General features: G+C 42.2%; 2 protein-coding genes across 3 annotated transcripts in view; both read left to right on the forward strand.

Annotated features, from left to right (window-relative positions):
- PTPN22 (protein tyrosine phosphatase non-receptor type 22) overlaps window positions 1-3,940 on the forward strand; it is a 57,902-nt gene extending 53,962 nt beyond the window's left edge. For both annotated transcript variants that reach the window (XM_039249114.1, XM_039249115.1), the window contains one exon: window positions 2,651-3,940. In XM_039249114.1, the coding sequence (XP_039105045.1) occupies window positions 2,651-2,715 (65 nt within the window). In that variant the 3' untranslated portion in view covers window positions 2,716-3,940. The remainder of the gene's footprint in view (window positions 1-2,650) is intronic.
- A 937-nt stretch (window positions 3,941-4,877) lies between these two features.
- Window positions 4,878-12,055, forward strand: part of RSBN1 (round spermatid basic protein 1) — a 42,786-nt gene continuing 35,608 nt past the window's right edge. The window contains exon 1 of the mRNA XM_039249102.1: window positions 4,878-5,583. Within this exon, the coding sequence (XP_039105033.1) occupies window positions 4,878-5,583 (706 nt within the window). The remainder of the gene's footprint in view (window positions 5,584-12,055) is intronic.

Here is a 12,055-nt window from a genome sequence, read left to right on the forward strand (position 1 = left end):
CTCTACCCCTCCCCCACTAATGCCCTCTCTCTTTCAAAAATAAACATTTAAAAAAGTTTATCTAGATTATATGGACTCCAAGGTTTAAAATGTTAGAAAAAAGAAGTTATTCTTATGAAATCATTTAGTTAAAAAATTCATACATATTATCATATAACCTATTAAAAACAAACAAACACCAAACTGCCTGGAACATAAATGTTCTCTTCCTTCCTTCTTTTCTCCCCATCAGTGATACCACTTGAGTAACTCATGACCCATCTAACTTTACAACAATCTGTGATCTAATATGGAGAGAAAATAGTACAGAGCTGTCTCCATATTAATATGCTTAGTTTGAATATTTACTTACTTAAAAACAATTCTTTCACTAGCCCCTCCTCCCCCTTTTTTTTTATGAAGGAAGCAATCTAAATTGTAGTAATAATTTACTTATAAAAGTATTTAAATTTGACTAAAAATTTTGTTTACAAACATTTTTATTTTTCCTGAATTGGCCTACATGCCAAAAAAGGTAGTTCGCTCTTGTTCTAAACTATTCTGAATTGATCAGTGAAAAAGACTGAATGTAGGTATTTCTTCAGATTTCACTTAGTACTTATATATTATGTTCTTACTTCTATTCTCAGTTCACTTGAGTTACACTCAAGCTATCTGGACTGAATGCACGAGTTTGTGATTGTTCGTGCGAAACTATTTAAACTGAAGTATTTTACCTTCTATTTTCTTTTTATCACTCAGCGGAGTAAAATATACATGAACTTGGCTGTGTACTTCTCCAATTTTTTTTTATCATCACCATTATTAAATTTAATATTAGTAGGTTTCTTGTTTTTATCTTCTTTTCTTCTCTCCTTCCATACCCTCCTTTTCTTCTAGTTCTGGTATAGTTTTTTTGTGGTTCCGATGGAAGCAACACTTAAGTGTTTATGACATGCCATGCATTGAGCTGGATACTTCAACAAATACCTATCTGATCTTTCCATCAGTTCTATACAGTATACAATACCCACAATTTTCTAAGATGATGGAATGAAAGGTTTTGGAATATTTTTAAGTTTTCCATTCTCTGTTCTCCCTTTGTATTTCAAAGCATTTGTTGTTCAGTTTGAGTGCCTAAAGTTGTTAAGTATCAGAGTACCTTGAAAATGTACCTTCATCAAAGAAAAGTCCTATGTTGCTGAAGTGATAGTTGATGTTATCAACCTGCAAATCTTTTAAAAATGATCCTGATATAGTTTTCATTGGTTGTACACAATTTCCTTGTCCTCCTTCTTTTGAGGAGAGAGAGGGGACAGAGAGGAATGTTTAAAGGAGACAGATAAATAAAAGTGATTACTTTAGTTGTTCACGATTGTTTATTAGTTTATTTTCCCAAGCTTTTCAAACAATCTCTTAGTAAATTGAGGGCTTTCTGTGCTGAAAGTAGAAATATAACTGAGTTTTTGTTTTTGATTTTTCTTTTTTTGAGAGAGAGAGGGCACAGGTGAGCGAGGGTGAGAGGAAGAGAGCGAATCCCACAAGGGGCAGTGAGACAGAGAGAAGCAGAGCTCACCCAGGGCTCTGTTTTACCCAAAGTGGGGCTTGTGTTCACCTGAAGCGGGGTTCGTGCTCACCAGATGTGGGGCTCAAACTCATGAACTGTAAGATCATGACCTGAGCCGAAGTCAGATGCTTAAAATGACTGAGCCACCCAGGTGTCAGAAATATAACTGAGTTCAATATAATAATTTTGTAAAGCAAAGCTTTACAAAGCTCAGGTCATGATCTCATGGTTTGTAGGTTCAAGCCCTGCATCGGGCTCTCTGCTGTCAGTGTGGAGCCCACCTGGGATCTTCTGTCTCCTCTGCCCTTCCCTGGTTTGCTTTCTCTCTTTCTCAAAAATAAACATTAAAAAAAAACTGGGAAGAAAAGAATATTACAGTTGATTCTTGAACAATGTAGGGGTAGGGATGCCCCCCTGACTCCCATGTAGTTGAAAATCTGCAAAACTTAAAATGTCCCAAAACTTAATTACTAATAGCCTACTCTCGACCTGAAGACTTAATGTTATCTTATCTATCTCTCTAGATATCAAAAACTATGTTTTTACAATAAAGTAAGCTAAACAGAATGTGTTCAAGGGTAAGCTGTATATGCTGAATTACTAAAGGTTGTTATAACCAGGGTTCTTCATCCAATTATTATCTTTATTAAATTTGTAAGTGTTCTACAAATTTAAAGCGTTGTTAGTATTCTGTTATCATTTACGCATTAACTTAATATGCCTTTTTTAAAAAAATGTTTTATTTATTTCTAGGAGATAGAGAGAGAGAGAGACAGCGCGAGCAGGGGAGGGTCAGAGAGAGAGGGAGTGACAGACTTTGAAACAGGCTCCAGGCTCTGAGCTGGCAGTCAGCACAGAGCCCGACGCGGGGCTCGAACCCACGAACCTCGAGATCATGACCTAAGCAAAAGTCGGACGCTTAACCGACTAAGCCACCCAGGCGCCCCCTTAATATGCCTTTATAATCAATTATTACACTGATCAAACATGCTGCCTAACTTTTTGGAAAAAAAATCCATGTACTTGCATACATTATAATACGCTCTAAAATCCAAGTATTCATTTCTACACTAAAAAACTTTTCCATGTTATTGTTGTTCCCAGGTTTCGCAAATCGTTTTTCAAAACCCAAAGGACCAAGGAAACCACCGGCGACTTGGAATATTTAACACAACTCCGGAATATGTAGCTGCAAGTGCATCTGCAAATAAGACTCCTAGAACACTGCTTGTAACAGAAGTGCTCTATAGTTACAATTTCAACAACGGAGACACCGTAATGTGTTGATAGCAGTATTAGAAAAGCCATATTCAAAGAAGTGCCGGAAATTTTCCATTTTCATCTCATTTGCATTGGGTTGGAAACTGGAAACAAGTTTGTCAACTGGGCTTATGTAGAGAATGCTGTATGAGAACATTTTAGAACGAACTTATTTGTGATTTTGGAAGTTATTTTTATTCTACTTTTCTACATAAATAGACACTTGAAAATATTTGTAAGAATTGGATCTCAACTGAATGTTTACATTGCCAGATTTTACAATAGCAAGTGTTTCACAAAATCTGACCTGTGGTTGTGGTAAAAAAATGATACAAAATGACTGCTCGTGACAATGACTGGAAGTTATTTTTTGCCTAAATGGAGTATGCACATCTTCCTAAAGGTGGAAAACCAGAGTAATAACAAAGGGAAAAGTTGTGATTAAGAGAACAAACTACGTAAATAGTAAATATCATTTTTGTATTTGGATATACCAACTAACAGGATGTTCAACTACATTTCTGATAAATTTCCATCAAAGTTCTTCAATTAACAAATACAGAATAATCAACAAAATAGTTACCTGTTGGTAGCATTTTCTTCATTTCAAAGGTCCTATATAAACATGTGCAACTTATATCCAACTAGTTTAAAAATTTTTTTGGAGGGGGGGAGAAATGAGGGAGGAGGAGGAGAGAGAGAGAATGAATTTAAGCAGGCTCTGGCTATCACCAGGCTCTCACAACCCTGAGATCAGGACCTGCGAGGAAATCAAGAGTCTTATGCTTAACCAGTTGAGCTATCCAGGGGCCCTAAAAATCTTTCTATAAAATTATGGATCTGCCTTATTTTAAGAAAATCTGATTTTTCAAATCTAATTTTATGTAACAAGTTAATGGGTAATTATTATTACAAAAGATTTCCCTGGGTTCCCCTCATGATTTAACTTTTTTTGAAGTTTAGAATAAGTTTCTTTTTAACTCTTAGAACCTAAAATACTCAAACAGCGTTTGTTCTTCAATGTCTTTCATCACAAAGCCAGAGGAGAGCGCAAACTGGATAAAATGTTAACCTGTTTATTGTAGTACTTTGTACACAATAGGTGCTCAATAAACTGTTTTGTCTTTAACTCTACTGTAGTGTTCACTTAGCTCAATACTCCAGGCACTAGTGGTATTTCTGAGTACTTTATTGTAATCAATGGTTTCCACATATCTCTATCAAGGACCAAAAACAGGAACAGAATCTTAGGGAAAATCTAAAGCGCCGCTGAAGTTGTGAACGCATTTCTGGGCAGCAGCCTTGGTGCACAGTGACGATTTCTGGAGAGTTCCGGGGTAGGCACACTTCTCAAGTTCACGCAACCTTATACTTGCGACTTGGAAAAAAAAACCCTACTCAAAAAGTTTAAAAACATGGGCTCTCCGTCTAGTGACGGATTCAGAAGAAGTGACGGCCTCTACCCTCCCAGGCGTCAGCTGGGATGTGGCTCTAGGCGAGGTGCGCGCCAGGATCCCAGCCGGCCGTTACTGCACCTGCCTTGTTACGCGGGGACCTGTAACCATGGCAATGACCACGAAGAGGTTAAAAAATGTCTTCGCTGCAGCCCGATTATATTCTAAACCCACATCGCCCTCGTCTTCCGTATGACCAAGTTCCCCTCTTCATTTCGTTGCTTGCCCAAGGATAAAAGGCCGGCGATTCCTCGAAAAGGTCAGGAGAGGAATATGAATTTGAAAAGTACCGACGGAGGCCACCTACTCCGTGTAAAATGACCAAGGGGACACGAAGGCCGCAAAGGGAACGCGCAGATGGGCTCTGAAAGCCACGAACACTGTTCCAGACGTTAAGGCAGTTGGCGGCAACTCTCGGCCCAGCGGCGGTTGCGTCGCCGCCCGAAGCGTGACTCCGCGCACGCTCTCTAGCGGCCCCTCCGCTCCCAGGGCCAGGGACGCGGCGGGGGCGCGGGGGAACTACCGCTCCCGTGAGGCTCTGCGCGGCCCAGGCCGCTTTATCACGGAGCTCGCTCGGCGAGGCCTGCGGGGAAGCGCCGGAAACTGCCGCTTCCGGCATGTTCGGCTCCGGAGGAAGAACGGCCGAGAAGCGGAGGGCGGGGAAGAGACTCCAATGCCCAGCGGGCCGTGCGCGGGCGGCGCCTGCGCGCTATGCGGACGGGGGGGCGGTCGGGCCATTTAAATGTGTGTTTGTGGGTGAAATGGCTGCGCAGGTCGGAGCGGTGCGCGTAGTACGGGCGGTGGCGGCGCAGGAGGAGCCGGACAAAGAGGGGAAGGAGAAACCCCATGCTGGGGTCTCGCCGCGGGGAGTGAAGCGGCAGCGCCGAGCGAGCAGTGGGGGGTCTCAGGAGAAGCGGGGGCGGCCGAGCCAGGACCCCCCTCTCGCTCCCCCTCACCGGCGGCGTCGCAGCCGCCAACATCCCGGGCCGCTGCCGCCAACGAATGCAGCCCCAGCCGTCCCAGGCCCTGTTGAGCCTCTGCTCCTGCCGCCTCCGCCGCCACCTTCGCTGGCACCCGCCGGCCCCTCTGTCGCCGCCCCGCTCCCGGCCCCGGGCACGTCGGCCCTCTTCACCTTCTCTCCCCTGACGGTGAGCGCGGCCGGGCCCAAGCATAAGGGCCACAAGGAGCGGCACAAGCACCATCACCACCGCGGCCCCGATGGTGACCCCGGCTCCTGCGTTCCGGGCGATCTCAAGCACAAGGACAAGCAGGAAAACGGCGACAGAACTGGAGGGGTGCCTCTGATCAAGGCCCCCAAGAGAGGTGAGAGCGGGCGAACTACCCCGAGCTTGGGCGCTAGGTCTCCCTCGGCTCCGACATCCCGCCCCTTTAGCCCGGAAAGACGCCAGACCCCTGCGTACCTCCTGCCGCTCTGCTCCCTTAAGCCCACTGGGGTGGACTCCGGATTTCAAACCGTTGACACAGCCTGACCTACTTGAGGCTTCTCGTTTCGAGGCCGAGCTGTCAGTTACTAACCCCCTTGCCCGGCTCCCCCCACCCCCACCCCCCGCCCTTCACCCCGAGCCTTTACCAGCGTTTGTTTTCAAATTCGCCAGGGTTTCCGCGCCGCGCGGTCCTTGGCGTGGGATTAGCTGCTGGGGTACTAAAACCTGCCTTCCTAAAGTAAAGGCTTGTCGCTAAAATCCTTTTCCTCTTGTTTTCTTTGCTGGAAAGCGTTTAATCTAAACCCACCTCGGCTCCAGAATATTCACAGGTACGGTGTGGGGCTTTGATGAGTTTGATGACCCGACTCACAGGTTGCTTTAGTTTTCTGCAAAGCAAAATATCAAGCGTAGTTCATGGTGGTTCTTTTTTTATCCGGAGGTGAAATAGTTATTAATTTAGTATGAAAACTTAATTCTCGATAGAGACGGGGAAGGTTTTCTTTCCCTTACGATCCTAGGAAAGAGGACCAGCCGTGCCTCTGAAAAGTGAGAAACGTGCTGTAGCGGGTAGTTAGAAGGAAGAATTCCCGTTGCGGTTTATCCTTTCTGGCACACACAGAAAAATTGAGAATTTATTTAATTCCAAGAACCCACACTGAAGTCAAGAATGCCGAACCCAAAAACATGTAGGACTACCTAACTGTGGAATCTAGAGAAATTTTTACTAACATTGGTGTCTTCCTGTTCCCAGGTGGAATATATTTGTATTCTCCGTAGAAAGGAGAGGATATGAATTTTGATTCTGCTGTGTGTACATGATTTCATATAATTTGTTGTATTTCTTTAGGAAGATTTTAATGTACTTACATGTTCATATTGGGCCATCTGCGTTATTACATGTTAATGAACAAGTCTTTCAAATCTAAAGTTTGCAGAGTCCTGGATTCCCTCCACTGTACTTAGACTTGACTCAGTAAGGCTTTTTGTGGTGCTGCTTACAAATAGTGCAGTTTTTTGCAAATAATTTATTGAATTAAATCTTTGCTCCTTTGGTGGTGGCCAGATGTTATTATCAGGAATAACACTTGTGCCATGCTGGCAGGAGTGCCAGTTTCCACCACCAGTATGCAGTGATCTTGATCTCTTTCATTTCTCACCTTCTCATTTCTCCTGTGCGTGTGTTTTAACCACAGATTTGGAGGGAATCTTAGAGATCATCCAATTCAAATTTGTATTGTGGAAGAGGAAAGTGTGGCCCAGAGTAGTGAAGTGACTTGTCTAATTAAGTCACAGTTAATTAGTCCCAAGTACAAACGTTAAAATTTTTTTCTTTTAATGAATCATTGTCATAATAGGGAGTAGAACCCAGATCTCTTGAATCCCAGTCAGGCATGCTCCCCTCACTGCGTGTTGTACCTCTCTTTATGCTGTTTACTTTCCCCTTCTTTGCTTACTCCTTCCCTGTGCCTTGGAATCAGAATGACGGTAGCCAGACCCATCCAGAATTTGTGGCCTAGCCCCTGTTTATGGAGGGATAGGGGTAATTACATGTATAATAAACAATGCGGTCCTTCTCTGAGGACTCACACAGGCCCAGTGCTCTTTAAAAAATAGACAAAAACGGGGCGCCGGGTTGGCTCGGTCAATTAAGCGCCTGGCTTCAGTTCAGGTCATGATCTCATGGTTCGTGGGTTCGAGCCTCCTGTCGGGCTCTGTGCTGACAGCTCAGAGCCTGGAGCCTGCTTTGGATTCTGGGTCTCCCTCTTTCTCTCTCTCTCTGCACCTCCCCTGCTCATGCTCTGTCTCAAGAATGAATAAACATTAAAAAAAATTTTTTTTAATTAAAAAGCAGTTAAAAATCTTTAACCCAGTGTTGTCTGACAGAACTTTCTCCAGTGATGGAGGTGTTCTGTGTCTGTGCTCTACAGTAGAGTAGCCACTGGTCACATGTGGCTCTTGAAACAAATCTTGAAGACTTAAATGTGGGTGTTCTGATTGAGGAATCGCATTTTAAATTTTATTTAATTCTAATTAGCTTATAATTAGCTTGTTTTGGCTAGTGGCTACCATATTGGACAGTGCAGCTTGAAGCATTTGTAGTTGGCCAGTATGTGAAGAAGTGGGTTAAGATCAAGTAATTTAAACATCTTACCTTTTTTTGTTAGTTGAAATACAATAAGCATGTAATGTTATGTTAGTTTCAGGTGTATAACACAATTCCATATATTTCAGAAGGATCACCATAGTAAGTCTATTTTAAACATTTTAACTTTCTAAAAAAATGTTTATTTTTGAGAGAGAGAGAGCACATGCGAGGGCTCAGGGAGGGGCAGAGAGAGGGAGAGAGAGACTTCCAAGCAGTCTCTGCTCTGTCTTGACAGATCACCTATCGGTGCTTGAACTTAGGAACAGTGAGATCATGACCTGAGCTGAAATCAAGAGTGGGATGCTTAAGGACTGAGCTGCCCAGCCGCCCCTAAACATTGTAACTTTTGGATGAGGAGGGACTGTTGGATTACGTTCTGCAGAGAAAGGGCTCCCTGGCCATATATACCAGAATATAGGAAAAACTATGTCCTAGAGCCTTCTAGATACATGACATAGTTCTGAGAACCCTACAGAAAACAAACTACCCAAATCCAGGCATTTGCACACACTTTGATGGATACCTTTTTTTTTTTTTTTTTTTTTCCTGAACATCTTTATATTTGTTACAGTGCTGTGGAGGAGGCCTGCCTCTGGAGTCAATCTAAGTTTACCTTGTGGCTCTGTTCCTTACGGTTTGATCATGGGCAGACTGCTTTCACCTCTCCCAGCTTCCTGTCTGTACAAAGGGGCTGTAGCATTTCCTCTTACAGGGTTGTTATGTGGATTAAATGGGGGCAATGGATGGAAAGAAAACAGTATCTGGCTGAGCCCAGCCACTTTGAAAACTGTCTTTTATCATGCTTGGTCCTTGAAACAACTCTACAACTAGTAAGGAGAGTGGCTAGACCCTTGCTGTTTACAGAGCGAGGTCTTCCCCCCCCCTCTTATCCTCAGATTTTCAGAAACTCTTCTTTTTATTTTGAGGTAATTATATATTCACCACAAATTGCAAAACTAGTACAGAGAAGTTTTTACCTTCATTGGTTTTTCCTAATGGTTACATGTGACATAACTATTTTATAATATCAACACCAGGAAGTTGACATTGGTATGATGGTATGTGTGTAATTCTGTGCCATTTTATCACCTGTAGATTAGTTTAACCACTACTGCAATCAAGATCCACATTTATTCCATCACCACAAACATCGTCCTTGTGGTGGGTAATCCCTTGAAAGTCTTAGACGCCTCATAGGCCTCTCCCCCTTCCCTGACTCCTAGCAACCACTGGGCTGTTCTTCAACTCAGTAATTTCATCATTTTGAGAATGTTGTAAAGGGAATAAAACACTATGTAATCTTTTCAAGCTTTTTTTTTTTCCACTCAGCATGGTGTCCTTCAGATCCATTCAAGTTGTGTATATCAATAGCTTGCTCCTTTTCATTGCTGAGCAATATTCTATGTTATTATGGATGTACCACAGTTTAACCATTCCCCTGCTGAAGGACATTTTGGTTGTTTCCAGTTTGTCTGTTAGAATAAAGCTTCTGTGAATGTTCATGTTCAGGTTTATGTATGGATGTAAGTTTTCATTTACTTCTCTGGGAATGCAGTTGCTAGGTCATATGATAAATGTATGTTTAGTTTTTTTTTCTTTCTAAAGCTATTACCAGACTATTTTTTAAAATGTCTACAATTTTACATTCCTACCAGCAGTGTGTGGGAATTTCACTTTGTTCACATCCTTGCCAGTATCTGGTATTGTTACTTCTTAAATTTTATTTATTTTATTAAAAAAATTTTTTTTTTACATTTATTTATTTTTGAGAGACAGTGAGACAGAGCATGAGTGGGGGAGGGTCAGAGAGAGAAGGAGACACAGAATCAGAAACAGGCTCCAGGCTCTGAGCAAGCGTTCAGCACAGAGCCCGATGCAGGGCTCAAACCCATGAACCGTGAGATCATGACCTGTGCCGAAGTCGGACACTTAACCGACTGAGCCACCCAGGTGCCCCAAATTTTATTTATCTTAATAGATGTTCAGTAATACCTCATCATGGACTTAAGTTGCATTTCCCTAGTGGCCAGTGATACTGAACATCTTTTTTGATCATCATTTGCTGGCCATATATGTTCATCAGTAAGATGTCTTTTGTCTTTTGCTCATTTTCTGATTGAATTGTTTGTTTTTCACAGAATTTTTTGAGAATTCTTTGTGTATTACAGGCATGGGTCCTTTGTCAGATATATGGTTTGCAGATATTCCCTCCCACTTGTGTTGCTTGTCTTTCTCTCCTTTTAACAGGGTCTTCTTTTACAGAGCTGAAGTAAATTTTGTGAGGTCTAATTTACTGATATTTTTCTCCTTTTTACATGCTTTTGGTGTCACGGCTTGGTCTCAAGACTTAGTTCCAAAGATTTTCTCCTATTTTTTGTCCTAACTCTTATAATTGTAACTTTTAATGTGAATCTCTGATACATTTAAATTAGTTTTGTGTAAGGTGTGAGGTGTTTAGGTCCACATTCGTGTTTTTTGCCTATGGATATCGAGTTTTTACAGCACCTTTGTTGAAGACCGTTCAAAAAAATATCTATTTTTGTATGTATTGTCAAATAAGAGCGGTTTTAAGTGTTTATTCATTTTTGAGAGAGTGAGAGAGCGAGCGAGCACATGCACGAAGGGCAGAGAGAGGAGACGGAAAATCCTAAGGCTCTGAGCGGTCAGCGCAGAGTCTGACACGGGGCTCAAACCCGTGAACCAGGAGATCACGATCTGAGCCAAATCAAGAGTCGCTCACTTAACTGAGCCACCCAGGCACCTCTGGGTTTTACATTAAAAATGGTTGAAGAAAATCCCCTGGTGTGGAAATCATAAGAAATTTAAGTACAGTGTCCAGAAGCAAAGTTTCCCTGCAGCATCACTCCGCTCATTCAGATGTATTGTTTGTGGTACTTTGCACACTGCAGTTGGCCAGCCTCGGCGATCATTCGGCTGAAAGACGCTCCTTCCTGCCAGTCCAACTGTACTCAATAAGTTAATCACAAATTTCAGAATCCAGATGTTTGGAATTGCTTATAAATAGTTGAAACAACAATTTGTCATCTCTAAAATGGGGACTAAAGTGAGTGTTTGAAGAGGTGAAGTGACGTGCTTAAGGTTTTCTAGTTAGCGATAGAACTGAATCTAGGACCCTGGTTGTTTGTGTTTGTTTTTGTTGTAAGTTTTTTATTTTAGAGAGAGAGCATGCAAGCAGAAGAAAGGGGCAGAAGGAGAGAGAGAGATTTTCAGAGGCTCCAAGCTGAGCACAGAGCCCTGTCACGCTCTATCCCACAACCCTGGGACTGTGGCCTGAGCTGGAGAGTCGGGCCCTTAACCACCTGAGCCTCCCATGCGCCCCAGGACCTTTTTTTTTTCTTTTTTGAGATTTGTGGTCCACTTTGCTTTTCACGAAGCACATTTGAATTGTTTAGTTAATTAAGAGATACTGAAATGTTTTTTATTTCTTGTAAGCAACAGGTTTGAGTTTCAGTTAAATTGATGGTTATCTTTGTATTTTGAAATCTTTTTCTCTTCCTCTATGGCTCATAAAAGGCATAGAACAAACTTGCTCAAAGATATTTTAAATTCTTGTTTAGTAGATTAATGATTTTAATAATATTTCAATATTTTATTTTAAAAAATGGCAAGTGGTGGAGTCCATCCCCCTGGCTCTCTTCTCCGGTGTCATTAAATGACAGGATTGCTCTTTTGTATTCACTGGTGAGTCAGCCTTCCTTTCTCACATTTTTTCATCTTAACCAACTGCCCAATTTCTATCACAGGGAGTGTCCCTAAGCCAGACAACTAATTGAAATTTTCTGTGGCGTCAGAAAACTCTTGGCAGGAATTTAAAATCCAAACCCTGTTTGATGATGGGAGTGAGCAATTATTTGGGGATTGATTATACTAGAGAGCTAAAGTTAACAGTTCATCTCATTTATCAGAGCAGCAGCATAAGGGACTGATACTTTCCTCACCCACCTAGAAAGGGGGCGGGGCCAGGTCCGTAAGACGTGACATTTTTGCATAACATAAATAATGCCATCCTTGTGACCACGTAGAGTTGCCATGTAATGGTCACTTGGTAAAATACTTGTTGAGTGAAGTAATGCTCCCTTTATTGGAGATCCTTTTAGGTCCTTCTACTTCGCTAGTCCCATTAATTGTAACCAGATGACTTGAGTTGGTCATCTCACAGGAGTGCTGCAGAGAGGGCTTAATG

The sequence above is a fragment of the Hyaena hyaena genome, unplaced genomic scaffold (assembly GCF_003009895.1).
Source record: "Hyaena hyaena isolate Hyena2069 unplaced genomic scaffold, ASM300989v1 scaffold_330, whole genome shotgun sequence".
Lineage (NCBI taxonomy): Eukaryota > Metazoa > Chordata > Mammalia > Carnivora > Hyaenidae > Hyaena > Hyaena hyaena.